We start from the raw sequence: 24,241 nt of genomic DNA, 5'->3' as shown, positions 1-24,241 counted from the left end.
AAACAGGAGCACCAGATAGGGAGAGGGCCTCAGCAAGGCAACTGACACGATTGAGAAACTCAGAAATGGAGGAGTCGCCGTGGTGGGTGTTCATCAGCTCACCGCGAAGTTGAAGAAGACGGGCAGTGGGCTGCAAATCATAGGTTTCGCGCAGACAGGTCCATGCAGAATGAGAACTGGTTTTCCCGAATAGGGCACCCAACACAGTGGGATGAACAGACCTCTTGATCCAGGACAAAACCATATTATCTTGTTGAATCCATGGTTCAAACTCCGGATTCACAGTATCAGTAAGTTTGCCCTCATCATCTTTGAGAAAGGCAGGAGGACATTTGCTAGTGCCATCAGCAAAGGAGACGAGATTCCTGCTACGAAGCAAGGTAAGCATCTGGGCTTGCCAGAGAGGGTAATTGGTAGGGTCAAGTTTAATCGTAAGAAAGTTGGAAACGTTGGAAGGGCTGCAAGAGTTAGACGCCATTTGAAAGAAAAAGGAAATGCTTAGGATGAATGCTTTGAATAAACTCAGCTCAATGAATTATGAGTGAGGCTTCCCGTCGATTTATATAAGGATTACAACTTGCTAGAGGGGTTTTTATTTTTCTTTTTCTCATACAACTTGCAGGAGGGTTTTTATTTTATTTTTCTTATACAACTTGCTGGAGGGTTTTTTTTTTGTCCTTTTTCATTTTAGAGACAACTTGGTGGAGGGTTATACGCTTTTTTTGTGACAAACCTTGCCGGAGGGTTTTTTTCTTTAATTTTTGCTAATTAACCTCGTTGGAGGATTTTTTTATTTTTATTTTTTTAGTACATCGATATTACTTTAGTCTAAAGTAGGAGGGGAAATCGCACTATTTATATGAACAGTGTTTTGTAAGACATTTCAGTTTATTTACAAGACTGCCACAGCCTCTCTCTGCCGCTAATCTTGATGTACAGTTGTTGATGATCGTGGGAAAGGAAGAACAATGGTTAAGCCGGCCTTTTCCATTTCCTTCTCAAACCCTCCTTGCCTCTTCTGTCTCGCAGACCCCGCGAGAACGACGCAAATGGTTTTGCCTCTGTCCTATCCTCCTCTTGCCGCCGTCTCCCTTCTCTCGCTAATGTCGTCTTACTCCACCTTTTGCGTCAGGAAGGCCCATGCGTGGTTTTTTGGGGTGGGGATTTCAGATTTCAAGGGGGGAGAGAGGCTGTGCTTCGTTTCGATCGGGCCAAGCCTCCATGATTCGATCGGATCGAGGTGATGGGGGCAACGCGAGGGGTTGAGTGGCGGCGGGAAGGTATGTCGCTTTTTTCTTCCCCTTGCTGATGCATAAACCCATCAGTTCCTCTGTAATTCGTTTAGGTTTTCATTATTCTTTTTCGATTTGTTTTGTCAAAATTGAAATGGATTTTTTTGGCTGGATTTTGTATTAGGTTGAGAGAGGGTTCTGTTTTTAGGGTTTTCTCTCCGTCCCACTCCCTCTCGGCTTCTCTTATTCAGTTTGACGTAGTTTTGCAATTTAGGATTCAGTGCATTTCAATCTTTTTTACTGGAATATACGTACATATAAATGTATAAATTTGTTCAATTTTTCTGTACACAGGGCTGGGTTAATTTGATTCTTGACCTATGGTTGGATATTATATTACAATTGTGGGTTCTATTTTCAGGGGTGGATGAAAAGAGACAACCATCTCTAATTCTGTTTCTGCTTCCAACAACTCAAAGGTCAGTGATTCTTCCTTCTCCTCTCTAATTCTGTTTCTGCTATTTCAATTTGTAGGATTTAATTTAGGGTTTTAAGTTGGAAACTTTAATTTAACATTTTCAGTTGCAGAGCTTAGTGTATACAACAGTTAGGGTTATGGATTTTGATTGCTGGTCTACTAAATGTTTTATAACATGTAAACAGGGAGTAGATACTTTGTATGCCATGGATAGGGAATGGATACGTAATTAGATCAATTGATGGGTGCCTTTGTTTTGGATATCTACATCCAGCAATACCTGGTATTCTGTGTTTTGTTGTTTTACCTCTGTATCTTGATCAATTTCATGTTGTTACTGTCTCTTTAATTTTTTTTAAACGTTATTCCAACAGTCCTACAAAGATATTCATAACTGGAATGAATAAGCAAACTAATGAATTCAACTGTGAGTTTAAATGATTGAGAGATTCTGGTGGTTATTGGATTGCTTAGGGAACGTAATTGTTGCCTCTGTTGCCATTTTGGTAGTCATATATTTACAGGTCAATTTCGTCAATTTTGCAGATTGTGATGGATGAACACCAGTGTCCCAATGGAATCCCCGTTACACGTTTTACCCTCCAATCTATATATGCGCAAAGTGATGAAGAAAAGCTTGAATTTGAATATGAATCAGGGAGCACAAACATTTTGGTAAGATCATAGTATATGAATCCATTTTCTTAGGCCGTCTTAAAGCTATTTTGGTCCTTCAGATTTCAATAAGGAAACACAACAGGCATTTTTTAGGGACACATTGATTTTCTCGTTGTTATTGTATTTGAGTTCGTAACAAATGCAGGAAGCAATATAATCTTATTATTTTTTTGATTGAACATGCAAATGATTACACCTTGCAGACAGATATCTCATCAGGTATGGAGGATGATGTTTTTCTAATTCTTAGAACTTTTTTTTTCATGCTTCTGTTTTGGTAGGACTATTGTTTCTTCGTCTCTGGGTGATCCAACCTCTACCAGATTATTTGAGGATTCCATGAGGGAAACTCTATTGCGTTTATGTTCATGATTCATGTTTCGTATGATCTGACAAATGGTTTTAGCAGTAGTTGTACTTATTATGCTTGGCGTCTAGGTTTAGACTGCCCTTTTGCTTTTATTTTGCTCTTCCCTTCTTTCTTTCCCTTTGCTTCAGAGAGGAGCAAACTAACCTTTTTTTTTTGGTTTTGTGGGGAAATAGATATGAGGGTTGGACAATGAATCTATTAGCATTTCCACAATTGCTTTTATTTTGTAACTTTTGGGGTTTTGTCCGTGTGCTCGGATGCTGTCTGATTTCAGTCTTTTTAGCTTTCTGGAAACACTGTTGTTCAAATTTTGCAGCTAGATGTCAAGGTGCTCGCGAAGGCTATGCAGGTGTGTTCCTGTTAATTGCAATTTCGTTACATTCTATGTTCAGATATTCTTAATTCCAGCAATTGATTTCATGCAACTGCAATTTTCGAAAGGTGCAGATATTCTCATTTGCTAATTTACTTATCAATCTCCATTTTCCATGGATTAATGCTTATCATCTGCAAACCCCATTGCCCCTGTATCTTAAAGTTTTCCTCTTTCTTTTTCCCCCCTCATTTGGGTGCATATAATTTGGGCTCATTGTCATTTTTTAATTACTTACTGGTACTTTAGTTTACAGTCTAGGCCATTCAGTCAATTGCTTTCTCAAATTATTGTATTTTGAGTAAAAAATTATTGGGTTAGTTAGGCTGCTGTATTTGGGGTTAGGGGTGATGTCAGTGTCACAAGCAGATTTGGGTTTGGGGGATGGGTATAGCATTTCAGGGAGAAAAATGGGGAGGATTTTCGGGACAAAAGGGGGGGATTAAGTGGTCGATTTGATGGGAGAGAAAGAGAGGAGAGCGTGATTTAGGGAAAGAGAGAGAGAGAGAGAGAGAGAGAGAGAGAGAGGAGATTGTGATTTGGGGATAAGGTGAAAACAAAGCAGCTTCGAATCACTCAAATCAAAACTGACCCTTCTGTTGCCTGCCTCTGCTTGCTTGCTCCCTTTCTCAATCGATGAGTTCTCTCACCATAATTCAGGTCTCTAATTTTTTAATGAAAGTAAAACCAAACGGTGCGAAGCACAGGAAGCTGACGGCAGGAAAGAGAGATTGAATTAGGGAATTCGAACTGATGAGATTATTTTGGTGAGAGAGATGGCCACGCCAACGGGAGAGACTATGGTTGAGATGTAGGCAACAAGGAGTAGGGCTGCAGTTGAGGCTTTGAGTAGGCTCCAGGAAGCAGAGAACAAACTGTGCAAGTTGAAGATATTTTGATTCATCCTTTACTGTTTGATTGATCATTTGCTTTTTTAAAATTGTTATAGATATTTTGTTCCTTCATTAAAATTGTCATAGATCTTTGTAGGTTGTTTAGTTCACCTCTAGGGTTAGCTGTATGTCTTTGTAAATTAGGGGGTTATGCTATGTTAATTGCTTTGTTTCTTGGTTGTTTTTTGTCCTTTGCTTCTAAGAAAATCGAAATTAGCCATTTTCGTCATGTAGATTGGATAAATGGTTGAACTGATACCCTCTTATTTGTTGATGAGATAGTCTACCAAAAGGTTATGGAGTTCAACGTAGGAGAGTACAATTTTTTCATACGTAGGTATTCCTCATTTTGATTTAAGGTACTAAGTTTGAATCAGGAGACGTTTTCTGATGAAGAAAACATCAACATTGTATGGATGAGTTTATTGTTTTTAATTCATTGTTTACTGTTTGATTTGCCATCTGCTTTCTTCAAATTGTCATAGATATATTTTTTTTCCTTCTTTAAAGTTGTCATAGATTTGTTTAGGTTGTTTAGTTCATTGGCAGTCTATTGTTTTGCCTGGTAGAAAGGTCCGGTCTTACTGTATCCTCCGACTCACTCCAGTTTGTCTCTGTCTTTGTGATTCTGGGTTCTGTTCTACCATTTTTGCTTCTCAAAGAAACCTAATTGCAGGTTCCTTTTCCATTTCCAAGCTTCCGTTATGCTTTGTGCTGCTGTATTTTCTATTTTTAATGAGGCTCGATTGAAATAGGCATCAGTTTGATTGAAATATGCGTCAACTTGATTGCTTATGCTGCTGTATTTCGAAGAATAACAACTTTAATAGGTCTTAAGTCTCTAATTCATTGAACTATTGCATATATTGTGAGGTATTTAATTTTTCCATTGATTTTCATGTTGAAGATATAGATTTTCATTCTGTAGCTGGAGCTAACTTTCCTTTTAAGTGAGGTATTTAATTTTTTTTGTTTCTTCAGCAGATCATTTGTTCATATTTTTCATTGCAACCTTTTATGTGTATAAATATGCATGTGAATTTTTTTTTTTTCCAGGAAAAGAATTGCGGAAAGGGAAGGTACTTGCTACCAAGGTGCGTTTCGTTTGGGTTTCTAATGGCTAGAAAATTAGAATTAATAATTGCAAGCGAATTTTTCCAAGAAACAATCACATTATTGGATCTAAGTTGCTAATTGTCTTAATTTTGTATAGGCTGCAATAAAATCTGCACCCACAAGGGCCACAACTGGAGGAGTCAAGAACCCTGACCGCTACCGCCCTGGAACCGTCGCTCTTTGGTGAGTTTTCAACACAATATAGTTCAAATCCTCTGAATCATGTTCTTGAATTTTACTATATTGCATTTCGTTATCTGAACTCTGTTCGTTCAATCTGGTTACCTGAATCGTGCCTAATATTTGAAGTGGCCGGTGGCTTTGTATGGCTGGCTGGTGTGATTTGGGACTGTTTTTAGTTAATGGGAGACATGGCACACAGGTGTGGGGCAATGAAGTCAAGTGGGATTAGGAATTTAGGGTAGTAGAGTTTTTGTTAATTTATGGGATTAAGCATTCTCAGGTATGTATGGATGTGTGATCTGAATAATATGAATTAGGATTTTTTGGTTAGTGTCCAATTAGTGAAGAAAGGTTGATTCTTTTTGTTATCATGCATATTTAAGTTGTAAACATCTGAAAAGCTGCTTAATTGAAGTGAAATTTCCAGTTTTTGAGCCTGATTTCAAGTCTTGAACTTTGAATTTGTGTATAGCTAGCTCAGCTGAAGCTATCCACGTTGTAGTTTAAAGTATTTGTATCGGTAATTATGTGTTTAAGTTGCGCAAATGAGTTGCCCCAATATCTTTTGTGTGCAATTTGGTGTAGAAATGTGGGTTTTGATGTTGTGGCAGGCATTGGAAAAGAAAAAATGAAATTGGTTTTCTTTCAATGCATAGTTAATCTTAAAATACGGTTTATTAAATTGGGTTCATGATATATGGGTGGTAGCAAATTAGCAACGTCAACTCTTGTAAGGAAGAGGCTGATGAGAGACTTGAAGAGGCTGCAACAGGACCCGCCTGCAGGGATTAGCGGGGCACCCCAGGATAACAATATAATGCTGTGGAAAGCTGTTATATTGGGTTAAGTTGGAAAAATGCAGTGCATAAAAGAAATCTATTGTTGTTTTCTCTTCTATTATGCAACATTAATATTTCACATTTTCGGTAGGAGACGCAGTAACTTGGAAAAATGCTTATATTTCTTATTTTTGGAACCCTTTATCTCATTGTTTCTTGAGTAGTTTTCTGGAAGGAAGAAAAGATAGGCATTCGTAAGTCCTATCAATTTTCAATTTTTATTTTTCTTGCTTTTATTTTAGTTTCTTATTACTAATTCTAATTTTGGGTGTATTTGTCAAGGTTGGTTCAATTTTAAATAATATTTATGGCGTAGATTGGGAAAACAAACTTGAGGTATTAATTTTTCAGAGATAGTTTATTGCTTGAAATTAGCATTGTTTTTATATCTTCCAACATTCTGTTTTCTTGGAGTTACCATGTGCTTGAAAACTTGCTGAAACAACAATGGAACAGTTTTTTTGTTTTTTGTTTACTGCTGAAACAGGTGCCAGGCCTATAGGCCATATATTTTGCTACCTTAACCGCAAGGGCAAAATGTGTGTGGACTGCATCTTGCTTCTGTTTCTTACGGAAATAGGCGTCCTGCTTTTTTTTTTTTTCTTTGAACATTAGTGCTTGAAAGCTTAGCTGCTGAAACAAAAACAGACTACTTTTAATGTTTTTTGTTAACTTCTAAAACAGGCAGCTGGCCTGCAGGACATATTTTGTCGTCTTAACTTCAGAGACAATATATTTGTGAACTGCATGTTGCTTCTGTTTCTTATGGAAACAGAGGATTTTTTGCAACCACATCTTTTGTAATCAAGAATGTTCAACTTCATCCTGCTAATTGTTCAATGTCTTTTCATATCAGCTATGTTGAATATATATATAAAAACCAAGTTGCTTATCTTACCGACTCCTTTCACTCATCTATCCCTCTATTCATTCATCATTATGTTTAATTTATTCAAGTTAAATGTGTCTTATTCAGGCTGATGCATTCAAGTCCCACAGCAACGCGCGGGCATATTTTCTAGTTTTTACAATAAGAGGAGGGGGAGTTTGGCTATCCTCCACAATGAGCAACCTAATTTGGTAAGACCTCTCACTTCTAAGTGAAGAGGAATACCACCAGACCATAGTGTTGAGTGGCTGCTGGAGAGTTTTAATAATGAATAAAATTAGCTTTGTGAAACTTAATTGCGACTACATAGGTTTACAATGAAGCAGCACGCGATTATTTCATTAGTGAGAGGTTGCAGCATGCACGTAGTTTCAAGCAAAAATTGTGTTTTGTTTGAAGAAAAGTGATGTAATGCAAACAATACTTTGAATGGATGTATATTTTCTTAAATGCTTCGAATGTGTATAATTGCGGTTATTTATTTTCTTATTGTGTGTGGTGACTCGGAACATCTTTAACGACTTAAAAACAGAAAGTATGATTGGAGATGATCTAAGACTATAATGCGATTACGAAGAAATAGTGAAATTTTGGGTTCTTTCATTGTAATGAGGTCGGATACTAACGGAACCATGTCAAAGTCCATTCCAAATTGTGCTAAACAGGCCTTGAGGAGGCATTTTGTAAGAATGAAACCAAACCATAAAATCAGTTTGCAATATGTGAAGTAGCTTAACCTCTTATAACCATTGCAAGTTTCCTCCTTTAATTGATGTGAGACTCTTTCACCTTCACATTCCCTCTCATGCGTGGTGAATTTTCAAGCCAAACATATGGACAACACGAATCGGGTGACATGGAGCACGTGTGGCCATTAGGCTTCATACATGGGCCAACCTAGCTCTCTGATGGTAAAAGAAGTTGAGGTTTCACCATAAAAGCAATTGGCAAATGAGGAGTAGCCCAATTTGTTATAAGCTCAACCAATTGGCAATATGTGGAGTAGTTCAACCTCTTATAAACTCTTGCAAGGTTTATCTTTTGACGATGTGAGACTCTTTTTCCTTCACATCCTCACAATGAGAATATGAGGAAGTCCCGCATCGGTGAATGCATGGGCTTATAATGAATTGGGCTACTCCCCAAACTTCCTTCACGGTACCATAGTAGGTTTATCCCATATGTGAAGCTCAACGACCATGTGTTCCACATTACCCAATTTGTGCATATAAGGGGGCGTGCGAGAATATGAGAACAAAATTCCACATCTGTGATGGACCAAACCATGCAAGGGCTTATAAAGAGTTGAGTTACTTTCCAATATCGCTAATTGGTTTTGTAGTAGAACCCTACTACGTTCAGAGGCCGTCGAAGACCGTAACAAGAACCAGAGACGGTCTGCCGAGCCCGAGGGTGGTGAGAAACGTGAAGGGGTATAGGTAGTTCACATGGTTTATGCACATTGTGTACATACTCAAAACTTTTAGAAAGGAAAAAGAAGAAGCTCCAAGATCTGCCGATAGACTTTACAAAGCAAATGTGTATTTTAGCTACATTTAGGTGATGGGTTTTGTCAATTGCTTCCAGATTTGAAGGTTGTCATGTTTTCACAACATTGCATATAAAAAGGGGGGAGGTTGAAGTTGAATACCCAAAGATATCACACTCCCATTACTTGAAAGTACAACGGGAGCTGCTGGTGAGATTTGTTAGCTACATTATTATAGTTCAGAGAAGCAATTTCCGCACGTGTCTGTTCTCTCTTTGTACACCTTGTTAATATAGGAACAGAAAATAACAAAGGCGTGCAAAGGGGGTTAATTGTTGCTAATTATATTTCAGAAGTGAATCTGATTACATTGCTTCCATGGTGATCATGATCAAATGGTCGAAAGTTTACCACTATCCTTAGCATTGATGGAGGAGGAGTGAGAGGCATCATTCCGGCAACCATGCTCGCCTTTCTCGAGTCCGAACTCCAGGTTAGCGTGTCTGCGTGCGCCATACTTTTTTTTCGTTTCTTCGGAACCTTGAATTTGTTCATCATTCTTACCTAATTGATTGATTTACAAAATGTTTCCTCCTAAACGAATAGAAACTGGATGGAAAAGATGCAAGGATTGCACACTACTTTGACCACATTGCTGGAACCAGCACAGGAGGCCTTGTTACCGCTATGATTACCACACCAAATGATAAAAAGCAACCTCTGTTTGAAGCACATGAACTCAAGAAGTTTTATTTTGATGAGAATCCATACATATTCCCTCACGAACCGACCCAAACCGCTCGAATGTATGTTCCATAAGGCGAGACTATTTTGAAGTGCTGATAACAATCTCACTGTATGTATCTTATGAATTGAACTGTTGGATTGGTCCTTCCAGCATACCTGAGTGGCTTGAAACATGGGCTGGATGGGTCGGACAGAAGGTAGAAAAGGTGGCGGAAATCCTGTCATGGGTCGAGAAAGAAACAGTACGCCCCAAATACGAAGGTTCTGTCCTGCGCGACAGAATCAGGTAGACAGTTGGGAAAACACGGCTTCACGAGACTATAACCAACGTTATCATCCCCTCTTATGATATCAAGTTTCACCAACCAGTCGGCTTCTCCACCTCAGAGGCGAAATGTAATGAATCAGAGGATGTTCTGCTAGCAGATGTCTGCATTGGCACATCCGCAGCACCATATTATCTCCCGTCCTACCATTTCACGCACACACCATCAAGACGACTCCCGAGAGAATTTAACCTCATCGATGGTGGCGTTGCAGCCAACAATCCGGTACATATACACTCTTAGACGTTCATTAATTGAAGATTTTGATCAAACTGATTCGTGTAAAAATTGTTGCGGACTTTGCTTGCAATCATTGAGAGTGCTAAGGAGATGTCACCAAATAAAAATGTGGCACATTGCTTGAAGAACATTGATAGTAGCAAGCTTCTTGTTCTGTCCCTGGGTACTGGATCCTTGAAGAGGGATGAGAAGCTTGAGGTTAAAGAAGATGAACCGTGGGGAATCTTTCAATGGTTCGTAGGCCCAAAAGATACCACCCCTTTACTTGATGTTTTGACAACTGCAACAGAAGACATGGTTGACATTTACATGTCTGCTTTCTTCAACGTTTCCGGCTACATTGATAACTATCTCCGGATCCAGGTACATAGTAAACCACCAAAGAATGAAGAAAGATACCTTACTTCCGGCTGATTATTTAATGCCATGGATGCAGGATGATAGCTTGAAATACACTGAAGCTGTTCTGGATGACTCCCTCAAAGAAAATCTCGAGCACCTTGAGAAGATTGGGAATCAACTCCTCGAAAAACCTTTTTCAGCACTGAAACTGGAGACCAGCTTGTTGGAACCAATTAACAACACATTCAAATACAAAGACGCACTTGCACAGTAAGAAATAAGAACACTATAAGCTGATCATATGATCAAGTCACTTTTTTTCATCATATCTGTTTTGTGATTTACAATTATCATCTGTTTCTTCAGTAACTCGTTGCATTTGTACAGGTTCGCCAAGAAACTGTCAGATGAAAAAAGGGGATGTCAAACCAGTTCCTCCCGTTGATAAAATTTCATCTTTCTTGTGCCTAGTATCTAGTTTCTACTATCTACCTATGTGCTTGCTGAACAAGTTTGGTTTCCAAGTTTCTAGTGCCCTTGCAAGCCTGCTCGATCGTAGACTGTGTGTAGTGGAGGTTTTCGTTTCAAACTTTTAGTGGGTTGTACTTCCATAAAGTATATATAAATAAAATGAGGCTCATTTCCCAAGAGATTACTGTTCTGTTTTGTTATTGAAACCGAATGAGCTCATTACGATACACAGAATGAACACACATTACAAAAGATAACATATCTAGTGAAGTCGATAATCGTTTAATATTCAGAACATAAGATAAACATACGAAAAACAGTTCAAAACCTCCTAAGAGAGTAATTCTGAAAACAATGACGACTAATCTGGTTAAACAACCTTACCGAAAATCCTTATATGAGTTGTATAAATCTCCATTGTAACAAGAGTGATATACAAGGACCATACTCTTACACTTCTACTCCCAATCCTCTTCGCTCAATTGATCGTCTGTCTCATCTCTTGGTGGCCTCACTATAAGCACCACAGTCCCTAAACTCTCCTCCACACCAGTTTCCTTCAATGCCGATCCCCTTACAACCCTAAACCCCAAACCCTCACCATCCACCGCTGCCAAATAAAACCCGTCATCAGCTTCCACCTCCCTCCTGCTCCTATCAGCCACCACCAGAATAGGCTCTTCCTTATACCACCTATTCACCTTCCAAGGCAAAACCCTCGCATCACTAAACGACACCACAACTCCGCCCTTTTCTAAACTCACCACCGGCTCCCAACCCGGCAACACCACCCACCTCTTCCACCCCTTCTCTGCCACCATAACCCCAAGCTCCCCCTCACTCCTACACTCCCACGGGGCCTCCATAACATCCTTATTCTTCTCCTCCGCTCTACAAACCGGAAAGATCACAACTTTAGTCGACTCTGCTACCTCCCCAAACTTCAACCTCACAACCGGCACCCGAACCCCCACTGCAACATCGTCCTCCCCCTCCTTCTCCTCACTCTCTCCCTCCAACTCTTTCAAAATTACCTTTTTAGCCTTATCAGTCTGTGCAACCTTCAGTGCCTGCTCTAAAGCAGCAGTTCTAGGTTCAGATGGATTCTTGTGCTCCCTCGCCTGCCTAAAATACATAAACCCTAAACAATCACCAGCGCTGGAATAGTCAAAGCTCTCCCAACCCTTTTCGGTCCGCCGACGAGGGAAGTCCTTTATCGAACGGGCCAAATCCTGAGTTCCTTTGGCATCAAGCTTGTTCTCAATTATGAAACGGGCAGCAGCAGCTCGCTGCTGGACACTCAGGAGCCGAATTTCGTACAGCAATTCGGAACCCCCCAAGTCGAAATCGGAAACGATTTCTGGGTCGGTGTTGGATTGGATTAAAGAATCCCTCACCTTCGCCGCCACCACCAGACGGTTCTGCTCGACGTTGGAAATGCCGGTGATTTCTTCGATGGTGGGGGGAGTGAAGCCTTCTTGGGTTAGGGAGGGGATTAGGGGGGCGTATTCGAACCAGAGGCCGAGGCGGTTGGCGAGGATCTCGAGGCGGCCATTGGCGTCGAGGGAGCGGAATTTGGAGGGGATTGGAGATGGGGGCGGCCGGAATGGCTGGTAGACTTGTTGTTGCCGCTGTTTGGAGCTGGAGGAAGGAGTGAGAGTGGCGGAGATGGGTTTTGGGGAAAGGGGTTTGGGGTGGTGTAGGGGTGGTGGGTGGGGGTTGAGGAAGGTGGTGGAGGATAAGAAGGTGGTGGTGGTGGTGGAGTTGAAAGATGAGAAGGGTTTGAGAGAGTTTGCTGTTACCGAAAGCATGGTGGTGGTGGGTTTTTGGAAATTTGCAAACTTTGGAGGGAGGGAGGAGGTTTGTCCCTTATCTCATCATTGATGATGATGATGATGATGCTGCTTCCGGATGAGAGAGAGAGAGTTTTCACTTGCAGACTTCAGTTATTCAATTGAAGTTTTATTGGGCTGGGCCAACTGGTTGTGTTTGCCAAGGACCATCATCATTGGCCCAAATTAACCCATGCCCACTTCAGGGTCAGGGACAATCTAAACCAAAAATGATCAACCATGAATACTGTCCAGCCTACTGAACAAATCGGCCCAATTCAACAACACCTTGCCCTTGCCTTTTTTTTTGTTTTTTAATCAGGGTAGTGTTATTGGCACTTTACAAATTTCATTTTGCACTCTAAAATTTCTATAATTAGAAATAAAAATACACTTGTGAGGAGTGCAGAATAAATTTTTTTAAAGTACTAATAACAGTTCCCTTTAATTATTCAGTATAATTCACTAACTCTTGCAGACTCACAAACCACCGAGATGTCCGACTAAGACCCACAATGCGGGATTACGAAGGGGATGTTGCGTTTTTGTTTTTGTAGTTCTTGGCATAGTTGCATGTATCTTCTCTGTTTACTTTCGTTTATTATCAATAAATTTGGTAGAAGATCTATACGGACGGATTGCCTCTCGCTGTTGCGCTCTATTAGGTTATGGATTACAGGAACAAATGTAGTTGTATGAGACAGCGCGGTTAGATGGGCAGGTTTTTTGGTCGTAATGGTCCTCACCCTTTGTAGAAGCATAAATGTCTCGCACGCAGATATTGACAAATAACTAGTATAGCCTAATTTTTCTCCATTTGACCAAAAAAAAAAAATGCTTTTCAACAGCCACGAAATCACATACGTCAGGACTTTGAATCTTTTCACGAAAATTCATAGGAGAGAGTTGAACTTCGGAAGACTTTTCAAATACGTTTCAATCGAAGTTTGATTGACCAACCTTCTTTTCAGTCACACACACAATGATAATTAGTTCAAAGTAATTAGGGAGTGATTATAGCCTGACCAGCTTTTGAAACACACAACACAACTGCACCAATCTTAGTTGCTAATCTTGTATTAATTTATTATTAAGCAGGGGTACATTTATATCTTAGTTATAATTCAGTCAGATAAGATTCATATCCAAAGCATTTGAGAGATTTGAGGATAAAATTTGAGAAATTAAGATAAACATTTTTTCACTAATACTACTGAAACTATATGTATCACTTGAAATTTGACTGTACCTATTATAGAACTTGATTATTTTTATTTTTTTAAAGAATCAGATGATGACTTTGTCATGTTAGTCTACCCTATCGGAGGTCGAAAAGACTCACAGAAGCATTTCATTATTTTTCTGAATACTATCGTGTAATTCACCAGCGTCAGAAATTAAATTTAAAACGCACCGTATGAAACACATGCTTATTCTTCCTCAACAACTAGGTTATCCCGTAATTCTTTCTTTATTTTCCTTTTGGATGTTTGTTTTATTTTATAAGATTAAGGATCACCCGAATCTTCTTTCATTGAAAGTGACAATGGGCTGGTTTCATACAATGCACCACATGGCCTATGTCTTCGTGATGTTTTAAGCTGTAGCATTGCCAATTTAACAGACAACAATGATTTACAACTAGATATTTAAATATTGTTTTATTGTTTTTCAATGGGAATCATGTCTGGTTTGACGTAGATATTTATATATTTGTGTGTATTTATTTGAGTTGAAACATATTTGTGTGTAACACACACACGTAGTCATGGTTATATTGAAAAGATTTGAATTCTGAACTTACTCTACTGTTATTCATCATCCTTTCTAGTTCTTTAACTACGAAACTAATCCGTGGCAGCGTTTGTTTTTAAAGAAGGAGACTTGTTTGAGTGGGATTGTATTGATCCTCTTTTTCTATTTAATACTTCAGCTGAGAATGTAAACCTTTCGATTCAAATTTAATACTATTTATCTCTTTGACCAAAAAAAAAAAAAAAAAAACTACGAAGCTAACCCTAGCGACGTATACGACCATACAATTAATGTCTTGTTGTCTACGTGTTATGAAATTAAACATACAAATAAGTATGGCTATTCCTAAGTAAAGATATTCTATCTTTGAAATGGTGTATGAAAATGCAACCACATGCACGAGGGCTAATCAAAAGGCAAATTATGGATAATGCTTGGTCAAAAAGGCTGTGTTAAGAACAAGAGGGACAAGCATTACAACACTCAAATATTAATTAGAATTTATAATCTCTTTATGATCTCTTAATATTAATGAAAGATAACCAGAAAAAGTAACACCATTGAAATCTTATAGGTGAAACAAGAGAAATGCATGCATCTAACGACATTGGCCTTAAATCTGTGATCAAACGTTTCTACAGATTGCTTGGTGAACCATGCAAACTATAGCATCCTCTTTAATATCTTCCTAATCTTTTATTTTATTTATACAAAAATGCAAAAGCATAATTTGGTTTTTGCAAAGATAAAAGTAGCAAGCAAACAATCCGGTTTGTATCTTAAATGGTAATTATGTGCTGTTAAACGTGCATCCGAATCTCTCTATTCAATTCTTCATCTCCTAATACTTGTATATACAACATGTACTCTCTTTTTTAACAATTTCTGTACGTATATATCACAAAAGAAAAACATATACAACTTGTGTATAACAATTAAGATGACATGATAACGTTGTGGGCAATGGATGGATGTGATGTTTAACTAGATATAGCTTATTCCCACGAGGGAAATGAACCTAGATTGGCCTCATGAAATAATAGATGGCCTTTTAACGGGTCGTCCTCTGAAAACCCATATATCTGCCCTTCCAGATTATGCGCGTGAGGTCTCTGGACCACAAAAATACAGAACTTGTCACCAAAAATAAATAAAATATGGCAGTTTCCGAGCCCAATAATTTAAACGCCACAAAACTTGAAGGCAGCAGTATACCTCGTTGAATGATTTATACAGGTTCATGCACCTTCTAAATCCCAATAGAGCTCAAATGGCCATAGGCAATTTTGTTTTCCTGTGGCTGCATATTTGCTTTATCTTTTCATTTTCCATTTTTTCTCTTCTTTTTTTTCTGGTCCATCTTATTTTTCTGTTTTAAAGGAAAGAAAACTCAACTGTGATCGAGTTACATCAAATATTAATTGCATTAATGCTTTGAAAGTTTCTCCCAACATGTTGAATTGATAGTGACAAATGAGTATGTATAGTAGTGGTTCTTGGTTTCTTGTCGAAAATTCTTGGTGGCCCATACATGAGGAAGAACAAAAGCCCTGGATGATCCCCATTTCCAACTCAACAACCAGCCCATTCATTCTAGCGTCTTCCCCGAGCCAACCCAATCAACGATTTACTTTCGTATGGCTGTCGGTATATTTGCTCTCTTAATATTCTCATTTAGAGGAAATGTGACAACTAATTGCACAATAGCCACAAACTATATTAGTTTAGATTCAAAAGTTTAAAATATTTGATAACTTAACAAAGCAAAACTAACTTAAAATTCATGAACCATTAGAAAACAATTTTTTTTTTTTTTTTTTGGCTTTGTTAAGTTGTCAAATATTTTAAGCTTTTGGATCTAAACTAATATTTTTGACTAATATGCATTTAGTTCTCACTAAATAAGGACCTTAGAGCATCTCCACCCTAAATGGAGTCCTTACAACCATATAGTCCCTAAATTAGGGACAAATGACTTCCAATGAGCCGGAATTGAAGTCCTCAAAGTATTTCAATACATAGGGACTCGACGGGTACCTCAACAAAATTCTCAAATATAAGGACTACATATAAGGAGTCAAATAGTAGACTTCATATTAATTTTGAGTGGAAATTGTGTTGCTCCTTATGTTGTTGTTGTTGTTCTTGTTTTTTTTTTTTTTTTAATTTTTTTTTTTTTCTTTATTTGAACCAACCCAAGTGGGGCAACTTTCATTTGCCCTTTTCATTTAATTCTTGAAAAATCAACGGTAGAATACTTCAATGAAATGAATAATAATGTGGTAAATTACAATAGAATCGTTATGGGCACTTTAAAAATCTCATTTTTCATTCCAAATTTTTTATAATTAGAAAAGAAAATACACTTGTAAAAAGTGTAGAATAATATTTTTGAAGTACTAGTAACAACTCCTATTAGCAAAACCATCAACTACTATATTAGCTTTTTGATAAATATGAGTGGTCATATAATTGGGAATTTGCTGCGTAAATACCAATATCCTTGATGAGAGAGAAAATTTGTATGAATATAGGCATCCTGTGTCATGTCTAGGTTATGCAATCCAGGAGGTGTGACACGGAGATATGCAAAATTTTCATATATGCTTCTTATAACCCTCCTCCAATGAGTATTTCAAGGTCAATTTATTCATTCTAATTCATTCATCACGTAGCTATTAGGGTTACTGATATTTCTTTTTCGAAAATGTTTTATATTCGAATATCGTCTTCCTAGCTAGTGATCAAACAAATAAACTGCATAACAGGTACCCTATTGGCGTCAACTTAATCAATAATTAAGAAGAGTTTATAAACCTAATTAATCAGAAAATGTGGTTTAATGTATGGTTTTGGCTTGGGTTGATGTTCTTTTAGATGATCGTTTCCTTCTAATCACTTTCAGCGAAAAGCAGGTATACATACCCTCTTGTCGAAGTTGTACGGAATTAAGTTGGCCATCCCGTTTTAATTTTAGCTAGGGTTACCAGATGGAGTTAAGTATGTGACAAGGACATGCAACACAACATAGTCCATGTTAGATCCGGCGATGCAAACATATAACTTGCAAGTGGAGGTATGAGTACCGGAGGCAGATTGTCTGCCCTCTGTTTGGATGTCTTTCTCATCTTTTTTTATTTTATGTTGTCACAGTTAAACTACGTCAACATTTTATATTGATTTTTTTATAGAGATAATAAGATAAAAAATAATAAGAATATAAAATATTGACGTAACTTAAACGTGATCGCACAAATAAAAAGGGATAGAAATAACACCTAATCAGGGGCAGACAATCTGCCTCATGAATACGGCCTCAACCCCAAAAGTAACATCGCACGATGAAATCATCGGGGTAGACGTCACAAAAATTCTTTTCACTGCTGCAGCCGCCATGTCCATCGTCCTCCCTGAGTCTCTTTGACTCACGTGGGAACAACCCCTTCCTCCCTTGGTCCCCATTCACGACCGCTTAAATATTATTCAAACAATTAATCTCTCTTTCTATCCTTTTCACCATTATTTTTATTTATTTTTATATATTTTAAAACAGGGGTCCTAATGGGACCTTAATTCCCTTCTCTCCCTATATAAAGTCCTATGCGTTCAAAATATTTTTTTTTAACCCCAAAACAAACATCACTCGCTGAAATATCCAGTCCAATACGTGTTCAAAGTATAGAGCTAGAAGAAGAAACTCTGCAAATTGTTATTTCTTCCCTGAGTAAGATGGACTCTTCGTTCTTCCAAAACCCTAATTCTGAATTCTCGTTCGAATCTTCTTCTTCCTTCAACTCTCAAGAATATTTTCACGATGATCATCTCTCATGGAACATGTTCAACTCTAATGATCATCACAACCAATCAGCCTTTCCCCAGCTACCCTTTAATGAGAACGACTCAGAAGAAATGCTTCTATATGGAGTTCTTGCTGAGGCGCCTTCAGGAGATGGGAACTCATCGGGTTCAAGAGTATCATCCACTCACTCCAAAGACCATGAAGAAGTGAATTCTTCTAGTGCCACTGCTGACGAAGATCAAGTGGTTGCTTATAGAGGTGTTCGGCGGCGGCCGTGGGGAAAGTTTGCGGCAGAGATAAGAGATTCGACGCGAAACGGTGTTAGGGTTTGGTTGGGAACTTTTGACACGGCGGAGGCTGCTGCTTTGGCTTATGACCAAGCAGCATTTGCAATGCGGGGGTCTTTGGCGGTCCTCAACTTTCCGGTGGACGTGGTTCATCAGTCGCTTGTGGAGATGGAGTATGACTTTGAAGAGGGTTCGTCTCCGGTGTTGGCCTTGAAGAGGAGGCACTCCATGAAGAGAAGGTCATCGATGAACGAAAATAATAAATTACTGTACCGTAATCAGCATCAAAAGAACGATGAAGAAGATGATGATCAGTTGGAAAATGTTGTGGTGTTTGAGGATTTAGGCGCTGACTATTTGGAGGAGCTACTCAGTATATCTGAGAGCTAGCTGCACTCCCATACCACGTTACTTGTGTTTTCGGTATCCAACTTTCCGAAGCTATACGTGGAGCGAGCTGTCGTTAATCACATAGGTCCATCATGTGTCAAGTGTTAACCACACCATTTGGACCTTGTCTTTTTGTTTTCTAATTTTGGGAAAGTATGTGGAGAAGAATCAGAAGATGACGGTCACTATAGTTAATTACTCCTTTCTTTAATTATACTTAATTCACTTTTTGTAATTGTCTTGTTAATTTTCAAAATAATGGATGAGTAAAGTACTTTTCCATGATCAAGAGTACTAGTGTACGTACAGTTGTTTGCTATTTTAGTCTGTAATATTTGATTAGATTAACTTGGAACAAAGAAGATAAGATTTTTGTTGGTGTTTGACCTTGATTATGACCGTTCGAACAGTTATTAATTAATTAGTTTACATTTGAAAACGGGTGCAATCGCAACCAAAGGTTTACATATAGGTCACAAAATCATTTTTTAGCAATGTTTGGCTACTCAACGATGAGTAGAAACTCCTACTAAAAAAATTTCATGTTTGAATTACAGAGATTTGTGTTTATCATCAAAACCGTTCATATTATGAATCACTCTGAAAAGATTATCTCTGCAAAAAAGAATTAAACTAAGGTCATTTAGTCAATCTATTGTAATAAAGACATAGACGGTTAGTAGGTGCTTTTACCAATTCTGTTTAACTGGTTTTATACCATTCGATGACTAAAAATAATCTTAGTTTTAATTAATTTTTTGCATAGGCAATCTTTATAGAGTAATTTATAATATGAACGGTTTTATCATAAACAAGAAAATCTATAAAACAGCAACAAACATTTTTTAGTAAAACTCCTACTCATTCTTTGAGTAGCCAAGTATTGTTCCCCGTTTTTAGCCTCTTACACATTCTTTGTTAATTTACATCCCTTGATCTTCTTCAATTCATTCGATTCGCCAGTCGAAAATTGAAAAAAATGTATAAGAGATAAAAATAAAAATAAAGTGTGTTGGTATTACTGCACAAAAAAGCATGTACATGTGAGTACCCTTGGTGCATGATTTTTTGTTTTTGTTTTATAAAATGCTCGTGCTTCATGATATATTTGTATTGTTGGCTTTTGTATTTTGTAGTATTGAATCTGTGAATAGAGAAGCCAAAACGAATTAGCTAACTTGTGACATTCCACATCGTCCAGGGGAGTGATCCTTATATGTATATTTTCATCCCTACCTAGCACGAGGCCTTTTGGGAGCTCACTGGCTTCGGGTTCCGTAAGAACTCCGAAGTTAAGCGAGAAGGGGGCTAGAGCAATCCCATGATGGGTGACCTACTGGGAAGTTGCTTGTGAGTTCCAAAAAACAAAACCGTGAGGGAATGGTAAGCCCAAAGCGGACAATATCGTGCTACGGTGGTGGAGCGGGCTCGAGAAGTGATCCGCCTCGGGTCGGGATGTGACAATTTGGTATCAGAGCCTAACCCTGGCCGTGGTGTGCCGACGAGGACGTCGGGCTCCTAAGGGGGGTGGATTGTGACATCCCACATCGCCCAGGGAAGTGATCCTTATATGTATATTATCATCCATACCTAGCACGAGGCCTTTTGGGAGCTCACTGGCTTCGGGTTCCGTAGGAACTCCGAATTAAACGAGAAGGGGGCTAGAGCAATCCCACGATGGGTGACCCACTGAAAAGTTGCTCGTGAGTTCCCAAAAACAAAACCGTGAGGGAATGGTAAGCCCAAAGCGGACAATATCGTGCTACGATGGTGAAGCAGGCCTGGGAAGTGATCCGCCCCGGGCCGTGAGGGAATGGTAAGCCCAAAGCGGACAATATCGTACTACGGTGGTGAAGCAGGCCCGAGAAGTGATCCATCCCGGACCGGGATGTGACATAACCCACGACAGTTTCATGTTCTCAACCTTTCACATGTTAAGTTATGTGTCAAAAGAGAAGCCAAATTTGCCAGATCATCCTGTGTCAACTTATATAACGATAGTATATGGTCAAAACATGGAAGAGTACTAAGTTGACCGAGTCGCTAAATTGGATGCAGCATGCATGGGAAACTTTTAATCCTTTTTTATGAAGTTGTGATATTCACACTCCTTTTGTTATTTTTTACACACTTTTTAAATTTTAATTGTCAGATAGAATAAATTAAAAAAGATCAAACAGTGAAAATTAACTAGAAGAGTGTAGGAAGTAAAAATGGATAATAGCACCACCCTTCTTATTAATAAAAATAAATAAATAAACACTTTTAATTCTTCATTCTCCTAAGTATTAACAAACGAGGAAGAAACCAACTGGATTTTTTTTAGGGTTCGTTCGAAAAAACTTTTAAAATTACTGGAAGAGCTATTGGAAAATGTCTTTTGATTTCAAAAGTACTTGAAATGTTTTTTATAAGAAACATCAGTTATGTGCTTATTACAAGAATCACTTCAAATGCTTTTCCATAACTCAGTTGCATTTTTATTGAGGATTGGTTTCAAAATATTTTTACTAAAACGCTTTCAATTATTTTAAAAACATTTTTAAACGATACTTTTATGTTTAGGATGACTATTAGTTGATATTTTTGTAAAGCCATATTAACCATGTGATGTCGGATCCAACAGGATCTCTTTCAGATTCTTTTAGTGAGGATTTTGAGAACTTGTGAATTGTGTCCGTTTATCGTACATTGTGCGATCAATTTTTGTCAAGTACTGTTTGTTTTTAATTTTAAATAAAAATATTTAAAATGATTTCTGACCGTACAATGTATGATAAACGAACACGATTCACGAATTCTTACAAAGAGAATCCGACAAAGATCTGGATTCATGTCAGATACCCAATTAACCTGGCGCCGCTTTGACCACTTGAAGGTGTTCGATCGATGATGCTTTGAATGATTAAGAAGAAAACAATGGCCTGCAGCAACTATCTCACTCGAGGGTCGAGGCAAAGCAATGGCAGTGGGAGTGAGAATCCTCTCCAGCTCCTCACATCGTATTTGTTCATTGTACATTGTACGGCTAGTATTCATCAGGTACTAATTGTGTTTAATTTTAAATAAAAATATTTAAAATGATTTTTAACCGCACGATATACGATAAACATACACGATACAAGAATTTTTGATATCCTCACAGAGAAGATCCGGAGAGAATTTTCATTCATTTGTAATTTGTATTTGAGGTCAAAACCTTGTTATATTGTCGGCAAGCAACAAGTGGGAAAAGCAACTAATCAAATCAAGCAACACAGCCATGGCATTTCAGCGAGATGTAGCAACCCTGCTTTTTATTTTCCTGATTTTTCTTATTTAAATCTCTTCGGATTTGTACTTGGTGCTCGCTCCTCATGCAGTTCTGCTTTCTTATTATGTTTCTCTTTCTTTTGATCTGGTTTCTTGGGCTTATGTTATCATGTGTTAGAATCTCCATATATTCGTGTTATCATGTTTACATGAGATTGTCTTATATGGAATAGATTCATCGATAATACAAGGTTACGTGAAGAAAGTCTTACGTATGATTTTGTATTACTAGTTAGGGACACTACAGTTGTAATCTCTATCATGTTACAAGCAAGAAATTTTTTATTGTGACGGAAATACGGATGGTACACCATGTGTTTTTATGTAAGTAGTGAAAAATTTTATTTTTTAAGTTATTAACTTTTTAACATACATATCCTACTATTTTTATAATAACACATAGTGTACTATCCTGTATACCGGTCATACTGAAAAATCTCTCGTTAGAACATTACGCTAATTTTACTATCTTGGGGTTGGGCACTCCGTGGCGTGATTGGCCTTTTTGGTTGGGCCTTGCAGTATAATAAATAAAATATACAAAATTAAGAGAAGGAACGTTTCAGTATACGTAAAGAGTCAATCAGTGTTCTTTTAGAAATATCAAACACAAAATTAACCAAACAAATCAGAAACATAGATAACTGGCTAGCATGGTGTAGAAGAAGTTGAGGGCATGCGTCGTGGTGGTGGAGGATGCCGGCAAAGCTTAACACTGGTTTTTTGAGGTGCAGCAGGGGCAACCATATGGACCTGTCTGTCGTGTGTCGGAGAAGGCGCCGTTAGAGGTCCAGTTCTCCGGCTGAACTTCACCTGTTGTCTGTTGTGACCAGCTGCAGAGAAACCACCAACTATATTTTTCAACTTCAAGCACCGTACTTGCATCCTCTATCTCTATATATCTATGTATGTCTATATATCTAAAAAGCCGGAAGTTCCGTTTGACTAAATTTTCAATAAATTCAGACTCCATTCTTTTAAGGTTTGCAAACTCTTTATTTAACAGTAAGCTATGAGCAATATTACTTAATTGAGTAAATTGTAGCAATGGTCCCTCAACTAAAAATCTATTATCATTGGTCTCTTAACTCATCAAAACGTGTGGCTATAGTCCTTTTCATCAACTCCGTTAAAATTCTATCAAAATAAGTAATGTTGGAATGAACATTGCTATAATTTGGTTAAAGTTGAAAGATTATTGCTCCTATTGGGTTGAAGTTGAGGAACTTTTTATCCAGTTGAATTAAAGTTGAAGAACCATTGATATAATTTTTCTTATTTGATTTTTCATATTTGTCTCTTGATTTAACCTTGCGTGCATAACACGTGACACATATGACAGAAGTTCTAACGGAGTTGACGAAAATAACCGTAGCTGCACGTTTTGATAAGTTGGGGGACCAATAGTAATGAATTTGTAGTTGATGGACTATTGCTCCAATTTAATTAAAGTTGAGGACCAATGCTACGGTTTACTCTACTTAATTTCTTAGTTTTAGCAGATCACCTTATAACGCATATCACGCATGCACAGACAATCCTGTTTCTGTATATTCTATGAATCGCAAACTGAGAAGTGAGAAGGAAGTAAAATAACGTGGCTGAAACTTCAAAAGTGCTTCTTGAAAAAACGCTCTTATAAACCAAAAGCACATTATAAGTTTCTTTACCAAACGTATAGCCAAATATTGATAGGGAAAATGGAGTAAGTGCTAGTTAACACCAGTACGTAATTAGGTGCATAACTTTAATATCAAAGATGATGAAGGACGCCAGAGGCGATAGGACCCAGCATTTGAATTAAGGTGCTGAACTGAAGCTATTGCCTTCTTCAGCAAGGATGATCTGAATCTCCAGTAGTACTGCAAACATTGTATTTAAAAACATAACTTATTAAGGCACACCTTAACCGCATCGATCCTTTTGTTATGAATCTCTCTTTCTATGACGACATGGTGGTGGTGATGCCCGCGATGGTGGTGGTGGTGGTGGTGGTGGCGGTGGCGGTGGCAGTGAGGATGGCAGTGGTGGTGATGAAAATGGGGGTGACGGTGGAGCTGATGGTGGTGGAGCTAATGAATCTGATAAAGATGGTGGCGGTGGAAACATTGATGTCTGCGTCTGCCAATGAGTAGTAGGAGGAGGAGGAGGCGGTCTGGTGAAATGGAACTGGCAGCTACCGTGACTGAGTAGAGGAGGA

At 38.2% G+C, this 24,241-nt stretch overlaps 4 protein-coding genes and 1 pseudogene across 17 annotated transcripts; 4 read left to right on the top strand and 1 right to left on the bottom strand.

Moving 5' to 3' along the window:
• The first annotated feature begins 848 nt into the window (after positions 1-848).
• LOC137745909 (uncharacterized) lies at positions 849-7,501 on the top strand. Of its 14 annotated transcripts, XM_088681884.1 has the most exons (7): positions 964-1,280; positions 1,654-1,711; positions 1,896-1,993; positions 2,235-3,107; positions 5,081-5,118; positions 5,238-5,323; positions 5,450-7,501. In XM_088681884.1, the coding sequence occupies exons 4-7, from the start codon at positions 2,948-2,950 to the stop codon at positions 5,550-5,552; spliced, it is 387 nt and encodes a 128-aa protein (XP_088538010.1). In that variant the 5' UTR covers positions 964-1,280; positions 1,654-1,711; positions 1,896-1,993; positions 2,235-2,947; the 3' UTR covers positions 5,553-7,501. The 14 variants fall into 14 exon arrangements, 6 of the variants coding, with proteins under 6 accessions (XP_088538016.1, XP_088538010.1, XP_088538013.1 ...); XM_088681890.1 differs by lacking the exon at positions 1,896-1,993 and having other exon boundaries at positions 849-1,280; positions 2,235-2,385; positions 3,075-3,107; positions 5,238-7,501; XM_088681887.1 differs by lacking the exon at positions 1,896-1,993 and having other exon boundaries at positions 2,257-3,107.
• A 637-nt stretch (positions 7,502-8,138) lies between these two features.
• Positions 8,139-9,856, top strand: LOC148692127 (patatin-like protein 2). Its single transcript, XM_088681600.1, has 6 exons — positions 8,139-8,157; positions 8,414-8,484; positions 8,947-9,033; positions 9,147-9,346; positions 9,439-9,529; positions 9,644-9,856. The coding sequence occupies exons 1-6, from the start codon at positions 8,139-8,141 to the stop codon at positions 9,854-9,856; spliced, it is 681 nt and encodes a 226-aa protein (XP_088537726.1).
• LOC137745410 (patatin-like protein 2) lies at positions 9,439-12,509 on the top strand. Its single transcript, XM_088681804.1, has 3 exons — positions 9,439-10,216; positions 10,290-10,465; positions 10,583-12,509. The coding sequence occupies exons 1-3, from the start codon at positions 9,944-9,946 to the stop codon at positions 10,638-10,640; spliced, it is 507 nt and encodes a 168-aa protein (XP_088537930.1). The 5' UTR covers positions 9,439-9,943; the 3' UTR covers positions 10,641-12,509.
• On the bottom strand, positions 10,928-12,477 carry LOC137744866 (rubisco accumulation factor 1.1, chloroplastic). The gene has a single exon (XM_068484674.2). The coding sequence runs from the start codon at positions 12,475-12,477 to the stop codon at positions 11,125-11,127; it is 1,353 nt and encodes a 450-aa protein (XP_068340775.2). The 3' UTR covers positions 10,928-11,124.
• A 5,383-nt stretch (positions 12,510-17,892) lies between the features above and the next one.
• Positions 17,893-18,865, top strand: LOC137744174 (ethylene-response factor C3 pseudogene; annotated as a pseudogene).
• The last annotated feature ends 5,376 nt before the right edge of the window (positions 18,866-24,241 follow it).

Source organism: Pyrus communis, chromosome 12, assembly GCF_041283825.1.
Source record: "Pyrus communis isolate YQ-2024b chromosome 12, ASM4128382v1, whole genome shotgun sequence".
NCBI classification, from domain to species: Eukaryota; Viridiplantae; Streptophyta; class Magnoliopsida; order Rosales; family Rosaceae; genus Pyrus; species Pyrus communis.
Note: the sequence above shows the minus strand (reverse complement) of the source record. Positions and strands in the feature narration are given on the sequence as shown.

What these genes read in the sequence shown, in the direction of transcription:
- LOC137745909 (XM_088681887.1), top strand. Translation starts at nt 2,948, where the DNA reads ATGAATCTATTAGCATTTCCACAATTGCTTTTATTTTGTAACTTTTGG. An exon ending in TGCTCGCGAAGGCTATGCAG is followed by an intron (nt 3,108 to 5,080) that starts GTGTGTTCCTGT and finishes TTTTTTTTCCAG; the next exon opens with GAAAAGAATTGCGGAAAGGG. An exon ending in CCTGGAACCGTCGCTCTTTG is followed by an intron (nt 5,324 to 5,449) that starts GTGAGTTTTCAA and finishes TAATATTTGAAG; the next exon opens with TGGCCGGTGGCTTTGTATGG.
- LOC148692127 (XM_088681600.1), top strand. An exon ending in GTGGTGAGAAACGTGAAGGG is followed by an intron (nt 8,485 to 8,946) that starts GTATAGGTAGTT and finishes AATGGTCGAAAG; the next exon opens with TTTACCACTATCCTTAGCAT. An exon ending in CATGGGTCGAGAAAGAAACA is followed by an intron (nt 9,530 to 9,643) that starts GTACGCCCCAAA and finishes TATGATATCAAG; the next exon opens with TTTCACCAACCAGTCGGCTT.
- LOC137745410 (XM_088681804.1), top strand. Translation starts at nt 9,944, where the DNA reads ATGTCACCAAATAAAAATGTGGCACATTGCTTGAAGAACATTGATAGT. An exon ending in ATAACTATCTCCGGATCCAG is followed by an intron (nt 10,217 to 10,289) that starts GTACATAGTAAA and finishes CCATGGATGCAG; the next exon opens with GATGATAGCTTGAAATACAC. An exon ending in TACAAAGACGCACTTGCACA is followed by an intron (nt 10,466 to 10,582) that starts GTAAGAAATAAG and finishes GCATTTGTACAG; the next exon opens with GTTCGCCAAGAAACTGTCAG.
- LOC137744866 (XM_068484674.2), bottom strand. Translation starts at nt 12,477, where the DNA reads ATGCTTTCGGTAACAGCAAACTCTCTCAAACCCTTCTCATCTTTCAAC.